General features: G+C 36.5%; 1 protein-coding gene across 1 annotated transcript in view; it reads left to right on the top strand.

Annotated features, from left to right (window-relative positions):
* The first annotated feature begins 2,110 nt into the window (after positions 1 to 2,110).
* ZNF804A (zinc finger protein 804A) overlaps positions 2,111 to 20,834 on the top strand; it is a 313,484-nt gene continuing 294,760 nt past the window's right edge. The window contains exon 1 of the mRNA XM_024766922.1: positions 2,111 to 2,221. Within this exon, the coding sequence (XP_024622690.1) occupies positions 2,111 to 2,221 (111 nt within the window). The remainder of the gene's footprint in view (positions 2,222 to 20,834) is intronic.

The raw sequence follows: 20,834 nt of genomic DNA, 5'->3' as shown, positions 1-20,834 counted from the left end.
ATATAAATTAAAAATAACTCTAATGAAAGGAGCCAAAATGGATTTGATTTGCACACAGTATTTGGTGGAGATCACTTAATTTTTTTTTCTAATAAGATTGTGTTCATACTGAATTGTAACAAATTATTAGGTGATCTGTTCCACAGAGTATAGAAGTTTTGTAAATTCTTGCTTTCTCTTTCTCCCAAGACTTCCAGACTCCCCCAAGTGGATATATGTGAAATTTAGCCAAGTACCTCTAAATAACTGACACTTCATAATGAGCTTTGATAAATCCATACCAACTTTTTTTCTTTGTTTGAATTGAAGCAAGATACATGGAGAGTTTCCCTTAGATGAATCTAGCACTTCCCTCTGTCACCCCTGTAATTTACAAATTACTCACATGACTATTGCCTCTTATAAATACTCTTTTTCTCTCTTTGTTCTTCCTCTTTCAAAGAGTGAAATTGAACTGGCAGATTCATTTAAGGACCATATTGTGGTTTGCAGAGTCACTGCTATGTAAAATCATATATATGGGACACCCAGAATGGACTCTCTTGAAATCTTGACCTTCAAATAAACAAGATCAACACAATTTATATCAAAGTGCAGTATGCTCTGACGCAGGAGCATCAGAATGCCTGGAATCTGCTCTAACCAATTAAGCCATTCTAGGCAAGAGGAAAATAAAGCCTTCAGTAAATCCATTGAAGCCACCATCTCCCAGCCTCCCACTGCCTGTTATCGATCTTTTTAAGAGCGGACTAATGAGTCGCATATACACCTGATGGGATGCTCTCACCCTACCACCTCCGAGGAGTTAACTTACACAAAGAATCAACTGGGTGAGAGGGAGGGTGGCAGGGCACATCTAGGCCGATGGCTACCTTGGCCCCTTAAAACCCAGCGCGATGGTTTCTCTTCAGTGAACGCAGCAGACCCCATCCCCTACTTTCCTAACGAGCCCATTAATTCCTTTGCGGGAGATTTTCCTTTCAGGTCGCTTCTAGGGCAAGCGCTTTTGTTCGCTACCACTCTCTGTGGTGGGAAAAGAACTGTAGAGAAACGCAAAGCAAGCTCGTGGCAGCAGCTTCTTTGCGGCAAAGAATCCCTTTCCGTTCAGCTTTGGCAATTTAGCAGGAACCTAGGTTCTCAGGGGACGAGGGTGAGGGGAACTCCGGGTCGAGGAACACATAAGCCAAGAATCTGTTTTTACTTTCTATCCATTTCACTCGTATCCCCACAACTACCCCTCCCCGCCCCCCAAACTATCAACACAAACCTTTATGATCTCTACAAATGGGTGGTGGGTGGAGGAACATTTTCTTCCTCTAAGATTCGGAACAGAATCCAGCCTCCATACTAAAACCACATTAAAAATAAATAAGATCAAATAAGCTAAACGCAATGGGTAGTAACTATCTCAACAGAGAAGCAGCTGGCACCTGCCTGGATACGCGGCAGTTGCAAGCGGTTGGCTTTTCGTGCTGAATTATTAATTTATTTACCGCCCCCCACCCCCATCGTCCCCTCCTCCTTCCCTGACTGCTAGGCAAGAAATCTCCGTGTCTCTACATTTTCCCCTCCGCCCTACAGCTCTCAGTATCAGCCCAGTGGCTCCCTGCCATTGGCTCAGTGCAATGGACCGGCAACGCCGCTCAATATAATAACACTCATGCCTGCCAGCAGCAGCAACTCCGAGTGCTGGCACCGAGAGCTGGGGATGCTGCTGCCGCCGCCGCCGCGACCGCCGCTGCCGCTCGGGCGGCTCCCGCTGCCCGGCTCCGCTCGGCCGCGCAGCCGGCATTGATTCGCGCTCAGCTCCTGGCTGCCTGGCCGGCCCCTCCCAGCCCGGGATCCTCCCGCGGGGCGAATCGCCCTAAGGCGCATTAGGAGAGAAACACAGCTGAGACGGACAGCGCGGCAAGCATGCGGAGGCGGAGGAACCTCGGCGCGCACGGCAGAGGCGCATAGTGATCCCGTCTCCGGCGGGCGTGCGAGAGAGGCGGCGGTTCGCCCTGGCGGCGGGTCCCTAGCCCAACCTCCCCGGGCCCCGGCGCGCTGCGGCTGCTGGCGCGGGGTGCCTGGAAGCGGCGGCTGCGGTGGAGGAGGCGGCGGCTGCTCCATGGAGTGTTACTACATTGTCATCAGCTCCACGCATCTCAGCAACGGACACTTTCGCAACATAAAGGGAGTTTTCCGGGGCCCTCTCAGCAAGAACGGGAACAAAACTCTGGTAATCGCTTCTGTTTTCCTCTCTCTCTGTCTCCTGTTTAAGAGGACATTTGGAGGATTGAGGTTATTGTGAGGGTTTTGGGGGTGTCACAATTCAATTTGGTTTATAATATATTCATTTATTTGTCTTGTGAGCGTGGGGTGAGAATTTGGTGTAGAAAAAGGTAGGAATCTCAGGGAAGCTGAGATCCATGGCTTTGGTTGACACTTTCCCAACGCTCGGGACCCTCCAACTCACTCCGTCCTGGGGAAGATTACCACGGTTTCTCTTTATTCGAAACAAATTATGTCAACAGGATCTCTTCTTAAGAAAGAAAAGAAAATAACCCCAACCCCAAGTGACCCTATAGCCTCTGTCGCTTTAGGAAGCTGAAGGTAATGAGGATGTGGGTGCCTCTCGTGGAGGCGGGGGCCATGTGACTGGTGGTGCGGGGCAAGTGGCGGGACTGAGTGATGGTCTCAGAAGGAGTTTGTGTTTCAGCTGTCTCAGGAAGGACTGGCAGCAAACTTCTCTAGTGAGAAGTTGTCAGTACAAAGCTTAACTGAGTGACTTCAGAACCCCATGCCGTCAGCTTTAAGTTATTCACTCAGAGGTTGGAGATAAGTGTGACGGGTGAGCACTCTGACACAGTCAGAGCCACAAGGAAAAACGTGCTAGACAAACAGAGCCCGTGCAGTCCTGGGAGGTTCTCACTGGACCACCGAGCTTCTCTTTCAGCATTCTAGTAGGAAAAGGACTCCTGACTGGTGAAAGGTGTGCTGAGCATTGAGATAGTACAGGGTGATGGCCCTTACTTTTTCTTTCATATACCCTCTTAGCTACAAAACCTTCCTGCAGAACTGACTCCCAAGTCTTGGTATCTCCTGAGAACTATACACCCAATAACGAAAAAGGGAAGTAGAGAGAAGGCTCATTAGGCTAAGTACTGCAAACAGAGTAGAGCCAAGTAAGGTGGTAATATGCAAATGTATGCATCACTAAAGTCTGGGTCTATTAGCAAGCAGCACCCCGTGCCCCCCTTTTAACAAAGTGATTACTGAGCTCTGAATAGGTAGAGTAGAAGTTTAAGGACAGAGTCAATTAGTCCAAAAGTAAATACAGTATTCTTCATCTATTTTCTTTATATATCTTAAAATATGATTCTACATAAATTTTTTTCTAAATGTGCTGTGCATCTGTCTTCCAAGAATGAAAAGTTCTCTTCTGAAGTTTTAGGTGAATTCTGACATTGATGTGATTCATTTGATTATTTTCTTTTTTCCCTTGAATCTCTTGGACATCTTCCTCTCAGCTCATTTAATATTCAAAGAAGTAGGGTTAATTTATCGCTTTTATTATTGTCCTGGATAAGATTGTTTACTGTTGTTGTTGATCAAAGAAAATACTCTTCTGTGGTCTTCCTTAGTGGAATACTATACAGAGCAATAGGCACAGGCTAAGGTAATTATGGAAAGTGTTCTGGCTAGACTTAGAGAAGTCAACTATATGTGAAGGTAATTTGGGGGAGGGGAAGCACTTCATTTTGAAAAAAGTGTGCACTGGTTTGTTTTTTAAATCAAGTTTCACTTATGAGAAAAGGCAAACTTATTGACTGAACAAGATCTCATCCCCATAGTTATAATAATGGTGTAGGTAATAAAGCCACAGAATAAAGTTCATAGAAAAAAACATTTATTTGCCAAACCTCAACTTGTTAAAATTCTGGTAATCTTGGTTCTTAAGTCAACCTTGGGCTTCCATAAATGATTGAACTTGCTTAAGCTGATGTTTGTTGTCGGTTTGAAGTTGATTAGTTCTTTATCACTCATATTGACAAAAGGTAGGTTAAACTGTACATCTGCCAGTTTAATCTTCAAATTAAAATAGGTGTTAAAGAGCAGCTACCTAAATGAGATGAATAAATCTAAATATATGCAAATGTCAGAAGCAACAAACTGGGATAAAAAGGCTTAGAAATAGTTCCTATCCTATTTTATTTATGGTAAAAGGACTTATAGGGACTTCATAGCTAATCCTTCAAGATTGTGTTTACAAACTGCCCAAGTTAGTGTTTCCTGTGCAAGAGATTTACACCGACTGAAATGATGTAGATTTTTCATATATGGTTCCACTATATTTGAAACTATTACTTTAAAAAGTAATATATGTCATGTGTGGCTTTTCTATGTCTTTTGATGATTTTGTTATTGAAGAGAATGAGATTTATACCTGTCTATAACAGAAGAGATTCTAAATATATTCATAAATGAATTTTTTAATTAAATAATTTTCTATACTTATCTAAAAATGTATTTTTTACAGCAAGTAGGATGCTGTGAAGATTTATTATAAGCTAAAACTTACTATAAGCTAAAAACAGAAAACTGAACCTGAAACTTCTCAGAAATAGCAACCTTAATAAGAAACACAAATATTATCTTAAAAATATATATATTCCACAATTTGAATATTTTCAAGTAAGGATTTATGGTTGTCATGTTTTTAATCCCATTTTTATAGAGTAGTAATTATGAGATCTTTTTTACTTTCTTGTCTATTTGATTTTGACATATTGTGAACTTTGCCTTTGAAGACATCATCACATTTTTGCATTTTGAAATGTGTATTAAGTTAAAAAAATTTTAATGAGTGTTTTTTTTGTTTTTTTTTTCTTATTTCGGGAAAGCACAACTTAAAACATAAAATCCATTGAGGGATTTTTCCAAAGAAATTCCATTTAGTTTTCAACCACTAGATAACTAATGGATATTCTGAACATTTTTTAAATTCATATTTTTAAAACATTATTTTCTAGGCTTTAAAATTTTTGAACTGATTTAAGATAGGCTATAACTGTTAATACAGTGTTCTTTCAAGAATTAGAAGTTACCTATAGAAAAAATTTACTTACAGAGTAAAACTCATTGTTTACTGACCTTGGTTAATTGCTTTAGTCCTAAATCCAGAATGTAATCCTGCTACTCATACTGAGGATATTATCAAAATGTACAGACCTTTCCATAGATCATATTATGTCTCTCACACAATAAAATTTTAAGCATACTTAAAGATTAAGCCTATTGATAATCTTGATCCTATTCTTGGGCTTTTAAATATATTCCTTTTCACAATTTTAACTGAAAATACGCAAATCTCCATTTTGCAAGGTCTTACCATCAAAGAGAAAGTTCACTCTACTTGTGATGATTTCTGTTATAAATAGCATCATATGTGTGATATAGCTTTAATTCCATGGAATAAGAAATAAGCTAATATTTTATTAGTGCTCCAGAATATGTCTGAATAAGTTACGTGGTTTAATGACAATGAATAAAGTTTACAATCCATGCATTCTTATGGTTTTTCTTTTGATTATCCCAAACCACCATTGTGTATGCATCTGTTTATTAGATAAAGACATTTTGTTATATTTATGTTTTGCAGTTGATCCACAAAAGTTTTTTTGTCCTAATTATATATTTTTAAAGTTTTAATACAAAATATTAAAATATATATACTTTAATGCAGAATTTAAATATATATTTAATCACTTTTTATATGGAATTTGGAGTTTGTGGAACTTTGGAAATCATTACTAATTTGTTTATTACTTCTGTTAGTTGGTCAGCATTTTTATATTTCACAAGAGTATTATGTCTGTTTAAAGACTATGAAATTCAGAAAGAAGGAGTGCTGATTTGAGGTCAGGCAGTAAGTCAATATTATAATGCAGATTTCCTGACTCTAGACATATTTCCTTTATAATTTATATACTAAATTAGGGAATCCATAGAAATTGGTATGATAATATGGATACTGATAAAGAGATGGTATTGGTGTCATCTATTGTTTGAAGACACTCTACTTTTCCACTTGGCTTTAGTTGTGGAGAAATAGGGCCAGACTCACAGAATAATTTGAATTCAGATTTATTTTATTTCTTATCCTCCAATAGGCAAACATCAATAATTTTTGTCTTGCCTAAGCCCTGTTCCTGAAGGCTGTCCTCCATTTCCAAAATATTAAGTACCAGGTTTGGCAAGAAAAGATGTATTGATTTATTAATCAGTTATCAACATATTTGTTATTTAGTTCATTCAGATTTATTGAGATGCTTTAATTGCAAAGCACTATTCTAGGTACCACAGGCTTTGTGCTAAGTATTATGCACTGAATATTATGTTAAGATGTGTTCATGGATGCGCCATTCATTTTGAATATGTTGAAAAAATATTCACATATTTTGACAAGTTTGCAGGTTTCTTGTCACTCAAGATATTTTCATATGTATTCATATTGAAAGTATGAAAAAATTATGGGTTTTTTCCTGTGTGTATACAGGAACTCACTAAAATTAGGTAGGTCTTTGAAATATACTATATGGACTTTTGTTCTAATTTTCATTATCTAATATAACAGTATTTTTCATGTCATTCCCTTACACATTTCTTTATCTCCTACAGTATATAATTTAAAAGGTTTCTCCACTCACTGAAACCCATTTATGTGGCACATTTAGGGTTGTGCATAAGACTAAAGAAACAAGTTGTTGAATTAGTGCTGCTGAAATGTTCTCATTGTTAGATTAATATCCTCAAGACAGGTCAGGGCTGAGGGTGGGTTAGGGTGAATAATATATGGCTAAATCTCCCCACTTTAAAAATTTGGTCATGTAATTAGTTATATATTTTTCCAAGTTTCTTTTACATTAGTATACATTCAGTATTAAAGACCATCTTGTGTCTCACTTTCCTGAACTTAATGTGACATATATTCTTTGCTATACTTGTTTTTTATTCTAGCAAAACTACAACACGTGTGTTTTCAGAACACATTATTGGAGTAAGGAAAATAAGATTGAAATACTGATAGTATGACCTACTCAAAAATGTAAGCAGTATTTTAAGGCAAATATTGTCAAGTAACATCCGTGATTCTAACATATCTTTTTAAGTTTATCAAATATTATTTAAGTTATTTTTGATAGTTGAAAGTCAAATAGTGACATACTATCTTGTCTTTCCTTTTCAACTATGCACCAATATTTTCTAGTTTATTGATGACTGCGATTACGTTTTTGCTGAAAATACAGATCAACAAGAGCGTTGGAGAACACTAATCCAAAGGTTTCATATAGTTGTATTTGTATTCAGGACCAAATTCAGGTTGCAGAAGTAGTTTGTTCAGTGTGCACTGTGTTTTAAAGTATTTGGGCTTCAATGCCATTCAAAGGGGAATACAATTCACAGTTTGCTACTGTCTTTACTATTTTTTACTGTTATATAAGTTTTCACTTATTTATAATACCTTCCTGACCAATGAAGGCACTTGAATTTTCCACTTCTTGTTTAGTCCGAGAACCAAATTTTACATACGGGGAGACAGAAACATTTTCGTCATTCTACCCTTCATGGTACCAACTTTTAGATAGACAGTAGTCTTCCAAAAAGTTTTCTGCATATTTGTATGTTTCTATACTGTTTATTATGTATTGGTTGAACTGCTTAACAGTATTTTCCAGATCATATATCTAGTATATTATGACCTATCATAATAATTATAATATAGAAACGTGGATTTGAGGATGATGCATTTTTGCATTTTAAAATTGCAGACTTTCGCTCAGACCACAGGTGTTTTTAGTAATTTCTTGTTGTTTTTGGTCTTTTTAAAAATTAATTTTGAATGTAATTTTAGTCTTTATACTTTTGGTAAACATGTTTAGTTCATGTAACATACTTAGAAAATAGTTTTTTGGAAGTATTATACATAGGGGAAATCATACTTTTTAATAAATGTAATCATAATACAGTGTTGAAATAATTTTCTCAGCGATCCTGTTTAACTGAGATATTACTGTTGTAGGCAATTGTTGTAATTAGGAGTTTGAGTAATCCTTCCAGAGAGAAAAGAATAGCAGTTTTAATCTGTGGTATACTGCAGCCAAAATTCATAAAGAAGTTTTTATATTTATTTTTCACTTTTTTATATTGCAAACTACAATATTAATAATTTTATTAATTCTATCCTCTAAAAATCTTAGCCTGAAACCATTTGATCTGTTTTATCTCATCAGATTATCCTTTGCCTCTGAGAAAATTATTAACATATATACAATATTGTGATGTTGTTTTCAACTAGCAAGGTTTCATTAATTTTATAAATGTATTACAGTACACTTCCTAGCACAGTATAATATAAAGTGGGGTAGTAAATAATTAAAACTCGATCCTAGTTGTCAAAATGACAAAGTCCATTACCTGATGTAGTACTCTGGACTCTTTCATAATGGTTTGGCACCATTAGAAGAAAGTTATGTACTTTTCTAAATGTAAGTACATTTAACGTATTAAATGTTTATGATGGCAGTGCCATATTCAAATTATAAGAAAACACTTTTAACTTGCATAGCTTTAGAAAAATGAGCTATGCTGAGTGTGATGACTGGTTTTATGTGTCAACCAGAATAGTACCCAGTTATTTAAACAAACACTAATCTAGGTGCTCTGAAGGTATTTTGTAGATATAGTTAATGTCTGTAATCAGTTGACCTCAAGTAAAGGAGATTACTGTCTATAATGTGGATGGATCTCATGCCATCAGTTGAAAGACTGTAAGAGCAAAAACAGATTTCTTGGTGAAGAAGAAATTCTGCCTCATGACTGTAGCATCAAACCCTGTCCTGAGTTTCTAGCCTACTGACCTGTCCTACAGAAGCCCCACAAACCCACAATCAGAGTCAATCCCCAATTCCTTAAAACTCTCTTTTCCTCCCTCTCTCCCTTCCTCTCCATGTATTCCACCTGCCTCCCCCACCACCACCCCAATTCTCTCTCCATCTCTCCTGTTGGTTCTGTTGATCTAGACCCCAAACAGTACACTGAGGATGTTATTACATCTCTTTTACAATAAGAAAACTCAATATTTGAAATATAAATCATATCTAATTCCAATTGGATTTAATTGGAAATAGGTGAAATTGACATTGTTAAACTATTTAGGGTTAAAATTTATAAACCTTAATGTGGAATGTTTTTGTTGTTTTATAAAGGAATGTATAATAACTTTATTTTAAATATTTGCCTGGATTACTATGTATCTCTCAATCAATCTCCCTGGATCCTCCCCAAAAAACTTTTATAAAACTATAAAATATAGTTATTCTTTTCTGTTCAGCTCCAATAGCTAATCATACATGCATTTATTGTACTTGAAGAAAATCAGGCTATCTTTAAATGAGAGAAAATATTTTTAAACTTAATATCAAAAGTGTACAATTTGGTAACCCAAATTTAAGAAAGTTGGCTTTAATGGGTGGCTATGTAAAATTAAGGACTTAAATTTTACAAAACAAAAATGTTTTCATGAAAAATGCACAGAATGGTGTCAGTAACCACCAGCCAGAAACCACCAGGAACAGAGCTCTAGTTGAACCAAGTTGGACCTATTCGTACTTGTTGGAACAAGATAAACTGCACACTTTGATGCATCTCATGAAGAGGAAATAAGTGAGAGTTTTATAGGTTTTGGGATTGTGTAAGGTGATTTTGTGGAGTTTATTGAAACATTGTTTTATTCTGGATTATCCTGTGAGAAAGGAGGGCCATTCTACAATTGGTTATTTTAGTGCTCTTTCTCTAGGAGGCAAGAGGAACGGAGTGGGGGCAAAGCTGTAGTTGGTAGAGAAGCAGCTTTTGCTCATGTTGGCTGGCAGATGGGGATGTTTCATAACAAAAACAGTAGGTTTGTTTTTGTCGGTCCCCAAACATGACTGTGAAGTGGTCTTGTTTTTTCCTGCTTCCTTCATGCTCATCAATGACCTTGTCCGATGTTAGGGGACTGTGAAACTGTTTATCTTTGATAACAGAACCATACCTTACTTTTTTTTCCTATTTATTTTATTTCTGGCTACATTGGGTCTTCATTGCTGTACATGGGCTTTCTCTAGTTGCGGTGAGCAGGGAGTACTCTCCGTTGCTGTGTGTGGGCTTCTCATTGCGGTGGCTTCTCTTGTTGCGTAGCACGGGCTCTAGGCTCTCAGGCTTCAGTAGTTGTGGCACACGGGCTCAGTACTTGTGGCTCATGGGTTCTAGGCGTGTGGGCTTCAGTAGTTGTGGGGCAGAGGCTTCGTTGCTCTGTGACATGTGGGATCTTTCTGGACCAGGGCTCGATCATGAAGAGGAAATAAGTGAGAGTTTTATAGGTTTTGGGATTGTGTAAGGTGATTTTGTGGAGTTTATTGAAACATTGTTTTATTCTGGATTATCCTGTGAGAAAGGAGGGCCATTCTACAATTGGTTATTTTAGTGCTCTTTCTCTAGGAGGCAAGAGGAACGGAGTGGGGGCAAAGCTGTAGTTGGTAGAGAAGCAGCTTTTGCTCATGTTGGCTGGCAGATGGGGATGTTTCATAACAAAAACAGTAGGTTTGTTTTTGTCGGTCCCCAAACATGACTGTGAAGTGGTCTTGTTTTTTCCTGCTTCCTTCATGCTCATCAATGACCTTGTCCGATGTTAGGGGACTGTGAAACTGTTTATCTTTGATAACAGAACCATACCTTACTTTTTTTTCCTATTTATTTTATTTCTGGCTACATTGGGTCTTCATTGCTGTACATGGGCTTTCTCTAGTTGTGGTGAGCAGGGAGTACTCTCCGTTGCGGTGTGTGGGCTTCTCATTGCGGTGGCTTCTCTTGTTGCGTAGCACGGGCTCTAGGCTCTCAGGCTTCAGTAGTTGTGGCACACGGGCTCAGTACTTGTGGCTCATGGGTTCTAGGCGTGTGGGCTTCAGTAGTTGTGGGGCAGAGGCTTCGTTGCTCTGTGACATGTGGGATCTTTCTGGACCAGGGCTCGAACCCGTGTCCCCCTGCAGCAGGCGGATTCTCACCCACTGCGCCACCAGGGAAGCCCCATACCTTACTTTTTGATCTAGACAAGTTCGTAGCTGACAGTTCCCAGGGGCTGATTTTTTCTTTCTCAGATATGACATGGATGGTTGCAAAGAAAAGGGAGGCAAGACCATCAGAGAATTTCAAGGAAATGAGACCCAAAGCCGGGGAGTCTTAGGGATGAGGGAGGGAAGGAGAATGGTTGAAGATTACCAAAGTGGAGCATGGAAGACATGTGCCCTGCACTGGCACATTCTTATGAGGACTCTGGGGAGATAAAACAGTCTCCCATCTCTTGAGAGAGATACAGGGGAAAGGCTTTTCAAGAGAGACAAACTTCAGTTGGTGCAAAATGCTGAAGTAAAACTTCAACAAAAAGTCTAAAGCTATAGAGATCTCATTGATAAGGGACATTTCTGAATTCAAGGCACAGTCCAAGTGTTTTAGGACATGTAGGAATATAGAGAATTTTGTCATAAAAGAGGTTGTAACATAATCTCATGGAGATCGAAGTCCAGAAAATGAAGAAAAATTTGGGAATTCTGGACTTCCTGTGGCAACTGACATTGGATGCAGGGTAGTATAAAACTGGTTCCGATAATCCCAGTGCAGGCAGTGGTAGCAGTGGAGTGGTGAACCACGACAGAGAGGAGGAGTCTTGCGGGGGAGTGCTCAGAGTTCTTGGGATCATCTTAGACGCCTCCTATGAGACTGAATTATGCACAGCCCTATTGTGAGCCTGAGAGCTTTCTCCTGACCTTTGCTGAATTATCATGCCAGAGGGGCATGGTTAGTTCTGGTGCACAGATTTCCTCCCATATTCAGCCCCTGGGGGTGGGGGGGCAGGTGGGGAAGGTCAGTGTATTAACAGTGATTCAAAGGTTAACCCATCCAAATTGCCTTGTTTGTGTCCTTCAGATAGGAAACACCTAAAGAATTTGATGTGGAGCAAGCAAATTTTGTTTGGAGAGAATTTAGGAAATTGCCAAACACTTTGGATTATGGAAGGCAGGGAAGTTTTGGACAATAAGTAACTGAGGAGGAAGTGAGGCCAGTTACAAAGAAGGAAGGGATTTAATGATGAGCGGTTTGAACTAAATGATTTTACTTACAAGTGGTCAAGGACAGAAAGATGGGATAAAATATGGATTCTCTCCTCGTTTAATGAAAGGTCTCAAGTGACATGGTCTAGTGGCTTCCAAGGAAGTGTCAGCGGAAATACCGTAATCTTTGTGGTACTTCCTTCAAAAGCTGATATTTAGCAAATCACCTCTCTTTGCTGAAATGAGACAAAGTTCCTTCATAGTAGGGAAGAGAATAACTACTTTCACTCCAAGATTGTGTTCTTGCATCCAGTTTAGCATGCCTTTATCAAAATATTTACTGTCATACTTACACAGTGGTTGAAAGCGCACTTTATAACCAGATGGACCTGAGCCCAAATCCTAAACAGACCTCTGTATCAACAGTGAGTAAAACTTTTTGTAACCAGGATCCCAAATATCAACTCTGTACCTATATAATATTTTATATCAAATTTTTAGTGTAACAGAAATATGCAACTAGATATTTTTTGACATTAAGTGGCTCGGTAAGGTCAAGACTAAAGACTCTGATTTTATTTTTCCTACAGTTGTAAGGTGGTTAGTGCTCCAGCCATCACATCTACATTCTAAGCTAGAAAAAATGAGTAAAGAGGAAGGACAAAAAGTTGAATGGTCTTTTTTTTTTTTAAGAAATCCCACTCAACAGTGTTGCTTATAACTCTTCTGCTGGAGTTGTGTCATAGGACCACTCCTAAGTGCAGGGAAGAATGGGAACATGATTAATTAAGCCAGGCACGTTGCTAAGCTCAATAAAAATCAGTGTTATGTTAGTAAGAGAAAGAGGTAACTGATCAGACAAGAGAAGTCTACCACAACTGGTCACTAGCTTTATGACCTTGGTCAAGTTCACCTTTCTATCAGTTATATTATCCTTAAATGGAGGTGATACATAATACCTACCTAGAAAACAGTTTTGCACATCAAGTGAGATGTGCAAGTAAAGTAATTTGCACAAGGTTTGACCCTAATAAACTCCCAATAAATAAGGGTAGCTATTGACAATATTTTATACTGGAACATTCATATCTAGAATCTCATCTATTCAATATGTGTAAATTTACATAATTTGGACACTTTTAGTGTTGAGCAATATCAACGTTTCCTTTTTGTTTTCCTGTTTACCCATGGCACTCCTTACATATTTATCTCTACCCAAGATTCATAAAATCTCCTCCCTTAGAGGAGGGATTGGGCCCTAGTTATTACAGTAGATAAAGAAATGAAAATCTTATGGAAACCTTAAGATATAAGACATTCTTTTGTCTCATAAAGTTTGTGGAACTATACTCTGTACTTCTAGGAAGCTGGCTGTTTAGGAAAGCTTAGAATTTCTTTTAATTCTCTTCAAGAATGATTTTAGTAGCTGTGATTCCCTTGCAATGTCTTGGATCACTGCAGGTCTGGTATTACAAAATTAATATTTACACTAGGGGGCGGCATAACATTTCCTCTTGCTCTCGTATACACAGCTATAGTAAATAATCATGCATTAATAAATTTGTCAACTATAGGGTTACCACAGTTTTACTAACTAAAAGTCACTTTAAAATTTTACTGACCAAGAAATCAATATGGAAATGCAAAATAGATGTGATATATTTGCTATATACTTTATCTGTGTACTTCCCCAAGTAATTATTCTTGGCCATTCTCTACCTCAGTCACATGTGATACGTATAGTAATATGGAGGTAGCAGAGAGTTAGTGTGTAACCATGCCTTACTAGATTATCACTCTTGGCTGTAAAAGTATCAGTTTTCACTCTTGAAGTGGATATTTTGGTTTCTTCTGAGTACTTTCATGAGCACAGGCTCTGGACGTGCAGGCTCAGTGGCCATGGCTCACGGGCCCAGCCGCTGCGCGGCATGTGGGATCTTCCTGGACCGGGGCATGAACCCATGTCCCCTGCATCGGCAGGCGGACTCTCAACCACTGCGCTAGCAGGGAAGCCCCAGATTTATGATTCCTAATGCCCAATTTATGTCATAGTTATTTTATAATTGTCATAGTTAATTTATAATTAAATTTTATTGACATTTTCATGGACTACATTATTAAGCAAAATAAAAGTGGATGGTGATGACCATTTGTTAAAACAAGAATAGCTATAACGCAAAATAAAAAATATGTGAAATTGTGAAATCTAACCCTTATTTTCATGATTGCCACATGTGATAGATATTACAGAATAGTTAAAAAATATCTGAGACTCAGATTTCCCAGTTCTATTAAAATTTAATGGAATTTCCTCCATAGAAATTGGGATTAGATTTCTTAGGGAAAATGCACACATTACATAAAATAACACAGACTGTTCTGCTTGTGTTACTAATCACTGTGAAATTATTGATACAACATGAAAGATGCAATTTTCTATGGATCAGGACTTAGAGGAGTTGATATTATGATACATGCTACTATTCAAAAACTCACAAGGCTTTTTCTAGGTAGAATAATATTAATAAAATTTCAGATGTTTCATGGTACATATGCTGTCCTGGAGAGCCACATTTAAGACAATATGTTACCATATTATTCCACAGTAAAGGGTTAGTGAAGTAAATAGTAGTAATAGTAATAATAACAATACTAATGAATCAAAACAAATTGATCCCCTTTGTACAGTGCCTAGCATAGCTGTAAGCATAATATGATGATGTAAGAAAAAAACTAGAGACAGACGATATTGTTTACTTATAATGTTAAATTACTATAATTAAAATACTATATCAGTAATTAAGTTCAGATATGCTATAGTCTGAGTAATTATTCACCTTCTAGGCATTAAACATGCCAACTATTTTGACTTATTAATAAAGTGCCAATACAATTATGTCAACTACAGAAACTATAGGTCATGTGAGAAATTCTTCTCTCTTTTCTCTCAGTACCCTACATAAAATAAGTACAATATCTATTCTTGGACACAGGCAAAATAGACATGTACACACACAGCAAAGTTATGTACAGGTATGCTCTCTCTCTCTCTCTCTGTCTGTCTCTCTCTGCCCCACCCCACCCTCCACCTCCCCCCCTTCCTTATCTTCCTCTTTCTCTCTCTCTAACTACTATCTTGCTACACCCCCACTGTAGTCTAGAAAATCAGAGAGCATATTGTTTTTCCAGTTTCAGCCTGTCTGCATGTTTGTTTCTCAGGAAGTACATAGAATTCTACTAGTAGTTCTGGCCATGTCCAGAGAGCAAAACAATTATTTATTTGAAAAGCAATTAAGAACTCCTCTTCCCCCTATCTCAGCCACTGAATATAATATCAGAGATCTGAAAATAATACTGGTAAGATTTTGAGAAATCTGAAGCAACTCAGTGGTCAAAGTTCCACTGTATGGCCACAATCCTAGGAATTAAAAATAAATAGAGGAGAGAGAGAGAGAGAGAGAGAGAGAGAGAGGGAGAAAGAAAGGAAAAAGGAAGGAAGGAAGAGAGGGAAAGAAAGATCATTAGTTCTTCTTGATCAGTAAAGAAGAATATAAGCTAATATAAGAATGTGTATCAATTTAAATAATTAGATGATGGTACATTCGGGTTTGCCTGGGATAATCCCAGTTTAGGTTGTTGTCCTGGCATGGTACCGCCTTTAACTCTTAGAGTTATTCTGATTTGGATGGTAATCTATATGGGCATTCTGCTAAATACAGAAACCTCCGGAGTGACAGGAATCTGCCTGAATTGATTCCCCGTTGTCTATCCTGTCTTAAAACCTACATTCCTTTAGAATTTGTTGATTCTTATGAGAATGGTATCTACGGATGATGTGCTTAATGTGCTACTTTGCTTTTTTTTCAACAACCCTAAGTCCTATTATACGCAGTGATAAAAGAAATGTAGTTATTCTTTCTCCCCACCTTTTGGCAGTTTGAGTTTAGCCACATCGTGGAAGAAGGGATATTCAGAGGCAGGAGGATGCAAAGGCACAGGGTCAATTGGAGATGGCTTGAGGCAGCTGCAGTACAGTGAAGAGGTGAAGGGAGCCACAGTGAGTTTCCACTGGCCACATACCAGCCAAGTCTTGTCAGTGAAAAGTTCCTGGGGCTGAAGAGCCAGCTGCATTGTTCCAAGTTGACTATTTTAGTGGCAGAATTTTGCCCAAGCATTGCCAGTTTTGGTTCCTCGACAAGCCTCATTCAACAGGGTCACCTTTGAATCTGTCAGCTACCTAATACTCTTCCAATAAATGTATTTTATGCTTCATTTAATGAGTTAATTTTGGTTATTTTTAGCTGAGAAGCCTGACTAGAATTAGGACAACTGTAGAACTGCAGTTTTTTTTTCCCAAGGATGTGAAACGTTTTGCTGGGTTTTACATCTAGATAATTTTGACAGTGTTTCACTCTCTCCTTTGCTTCCCATCATTCTCCTTCTTTTTTATGGAAGGGGTTCAGCCTCTGGAACTAGAGAGACCTAGGTTTAAATTCTGGCTTTGTAACCTGGGCCAGTTATTTAACCTCCCATGTTCTGTTTCTATATCTATATCTACAGATAACAAAAATTGTAATTCATTTAGTTCCTGCTATACACCAAGTGTTATTTTAAACATATTACATAAATTATACATAATTTCTGCTGAAATGCTTTGGAATGGGTACATGTGAACAGGATTGCTCCAAGCATAAAATAATATGAGGGAATTCTCTACTTCAGTGACTGGCACATAATTAAAGTTATTATTTTTTCCATTACTGATACTTAAAGAAGACTTGTCCTTCCTCCTTTTCAAAGCCAATACATGGACTTGTGCTTCTCAGACAGAACATGAGAGATGCCAAATGAATAATAGGGAGTATAGGTGCTTTAGGGATTCCAAAGAAAAATAGTCCAGAGGATTGATCATACAATTTAGCATCTATATATGGCCTATGAGTGGATTGCCTAGTTTATCCTATGTAGGAAAACTGAAGTTCTCTGGCATACAGATACCAAACTAGATGATCATAATTATCACCTGAAGATTTAGAAAATAACAAAATCCTGGATTTCACTTCATAGCTACTAAATCTTAATATCAATGGTTAGGTCCAGGAATCTAGCTTTCCTAAGAGCCACCAGATGACTCTCACTGTTCTAAGGTAAACTGCATCTGGCTTGGTATCAATGGTCTTGTTCCAGAAGGATGTTCGGATGTCACACATTCATACTTAGTATGAGAGATGAGGCCCTGTTCTCATCCTTTCTTAGGTTCTCTGCCAACAGTCCGCCTCATCCCACCCCTGCCCTCAAATAGATCCTCTGGAAAGCTAGCAAAAATGCATTTGTTTCATTGTAAAGGAAAATGAAATTAGAATAAAAGTTTAGTTGGAAAATAATTAACGGATGTAATCTTAAAATTTAATAGAGTACAACATCTATAGAAGGAATGAAAATGTAAGACTTTATGTCATAAGCAGAAAAAATTCTAGTTCTAGGTTCAGCCTCATGAGACAATTTAGTTAACTTAGCCGATTTCCTTTTCAACCATGCTTTGAATATATTAATTCTTGTAGAAAGTAGTGGTAATAATGCATTTCATAGTATTTAATAGTTTTCCATGTATGCTGTTTTTTTAATCATTGTGTTGAGTAGCAAAGCAAATGGTTGAGCTAGTAAACAGATAAACATCAGGTACAAAATAAAAGATGTAAAGGTAAATAGCTTTATGAAATGCAGGGTGATACTATGTACTTTTATGAAAAGTATATCAAAGATTTAACATTGATAGCTTGGATTTATAAATAAAATCATATATCATAATTACATTCTTATTAAATCAGATGATATACCTCAATTACCTTTGAGATTCAAATTCAATTACATATTTTATTTCTAAATTTTACATAGGTATTCTTAAGTTATTGCTTACATGTATGGGATTTCATACTTGTAATCCATGTTTATCATTGTTTAGAATTTTTATTTGTAATGTGATTATGATACCATCAGAATCAATTTTTATAATTGCTGTTGTGTGATTGAGTCAGTTATTTAATATAGTTTTGATAAATCATCTCAATATCTATGATTAATCTTATCTAAAACATGTTTTCAAATTATATTTTCAAATCCTAAGAAGAAATCAACTCATTTAATGAAAGTTTTCAATTTTTGAGCACTTATTCTCTCAGGTCTAGTGCTAAAACTTATATAAAATATTTCATTTAATTATTTCAGAAACTCTTTAATTTGGTACTATTACAATTACCATTTACAAATAAGAAGACTTAGTTTTTAGAACTTATCAAGGCCATCTGTGTTGTTTTTGATTCATAGCTGTCTTGTGAACACTGTAGATCTAAATGGATACGAACACTGAGATTTAACATATGTATGTCCATGTCTATTCCATTTCGTTTAGCACAGAAATAATGAACACCTCATTCTCATATCCTAGAGTAAATATATGACTATGCCCAGTTATAGAGATTCAGAATTAGGAAATCTATATATAAATTCTTAACTATTTCCCCCAAATATCATGGTTTTATTCTCAATAATGCTTTTTTCTTTCATCTCTCTAATTGTTTTAATTTGCATTATTGTCCATTTGTTTGCTTATAAATTGTGTTCAATGAAGACAATTTCATGTTCCTTTTTCTTCTCATAGGTAACTGAACAGAAGCTAGTTAATTAGATTAAATAATTTAAGTGTCAGATGGTATGTTTTTGTTTTTATATATATTATATAGCGCACAAAGGCAGAATAAAAGAGATTATTTAGTAAAATATGGTTTTAGTAAAATTCAGGGCTTAAGATTTTTTTATACTTTCAATTCACTTTGCAATTTCTACCCCCAACTTTTTTCATTCCTAGTGTTTGCAATCTTCTCTTTACTAACTATTAAGAGTAATAAAAGTTTTCAAACTAAAGCAGATAATAAATTATTTGCAAGTCATTTATAGCTGAAAGAGCACCATCGTTTTCCAGCCTGTATTATTGGGTTTTTCATGTATAGGAATAAGATAAGAGAAGCTGTACATTTTCTAATTGCTGGGCTTTGCAGCACACATTTGTAGAGGGTTGGCTTTCAGCTTTAGGCAGTTCATAATGTGTAGGTTATCTTCCCATCTTTCTCAGAAGATTATTTTCAGGGAGAGTACAAGAAAATGAAAGGATCTGAAGCCTTTTAATATATTTTTTGGTGAAATGCTGGTGCTTCTAAATTTATTTTCCCTTAATTGCTGGCATGCTGCAGAGGAGAGGAACAGGGGATGGGAAGGGCAATGAGAAAAGTACTCTGTGATGTGTGAACAGAAAGGAGCCTCTGAGTGGCCCTTTGGTATGATTTGTAAAGAACTTTCTACTCAATCCTCACCTATTTGGTCCAAGACTAACTAAACTGTGTGTGTGTGTGTGTTTTCAAATTAAATGTTGTTATAAGCTCTTCTGGGGTATCTGGGATCTGAAGAGAATAGGAACATTTTTAAAGATTAACGATGTCTTTATGCTGAGAAAACATTATAATAACTTTTTGATATAGAGAATAAAGCAAGTCAACCTAGTTCATTACAAAACAGAAGCTAGAAACAAAAACTGTATGGCTAGAAGTAAAACTGATAATAAGTAGTATCCTTAGAGTGGAGACTCACAAGATAATAGCATATCCCTACATCACATTTCTTTTAAGTTCATTTTTATATAAATATGTATTTGTAATATAAAAAGCATATGATTTTTAATCAGGCAGGTACCATTATTACCTCCATTTTACTTATGAAAAGTTGAAGAGAATCTATGGATCTTGCCAGAGATTATAAAAGCTTATGAGTGGTTCAGCCTAATTTTGTCTTAAGTTGTGTTACAGTCACAACCACAATAAGTGGTAGCTATTTATATAAACTTTTATAACAGTAATGCTATAAGCACTTCTGTTTTACAAAGAATACTATAACTGAAAGGTCAGTTAAGTATACAATGCCAATTTTATATATTATTTGCAAAATACATATTCTACATTCTACCTTTAAAACTGTTTATGATTAAATCTATACATAATAACAAAGATATCTCAAATTAGAAATCAAATATACATTTCCAAAAGTAAGTATACAAGTATTCCCAGGGGAGCATATATTGTAGCTTTTATATTATAAATTTTAATTTTATATCACATAATTATATAGGTTTGTTGGAGAATCAGTAGTGAATACTTACTCTGCTAAATTAAAAATACAAACTATTAAAGACAGTTTGTATAGAAACATTTGAAGAACAGAATAATCACATTTAATCATAATTTGTTGAGCTATTGTCTATAAACCCTGATATCTATCTTGCATGCCAAATATTGTACACAATGAATTTAGAATTCATTAACTTTAATACAAATTCAGAGGGACAAACTGTGTGACAGAGATCTCTACAAATATAAAGGAAAATACATTGCTTTATTTTCTGTTAAAAAATTGCTAGTTTTGCAAATTGATTCACAAAAAAAGAGAAAGGGACAAGCTATGATTTTCACTGGAAGGAAGACTATCTATGAAAATAAGGTTGTGTTTTACCAGTAGATAGGAAGCTAAGTGATTTGATTTTTATTTGAACAATTATCTCTCATTAAAAATTTGCAAATGCACTCATGTATTTATTCATCAAATATGAATTAAGCAGGGTAGTAACACGATCTGAGGATTTTCCCTTTCTTCTCTAGTAGT

The sequence above is a fragment of the Neophocaena asiaeorientalis genome, unplaced genomic scaffold (genome assembly GCF_003031525.2).
Source record: "Neophocaena asiaeorientalis asiaeorientalis breed wild unplaced genomic scaffold, Neophocaena_asiaeorientalis_V1.1 scaffold113, whole genome shotgun sequence".
NCBI classification, from domain to species: domain Eukaryota; kingdom Metazoa; phylum Chordata; class Mammalia; order Artiodactyla; family Phocoenidae; genus Neophocaena; species Neophocaena asiaeorientalis.
Note: the sequence above shows the minus strand (reverse complement) of the source record. Positions and strands in the feature narration are given on the sequence as shown.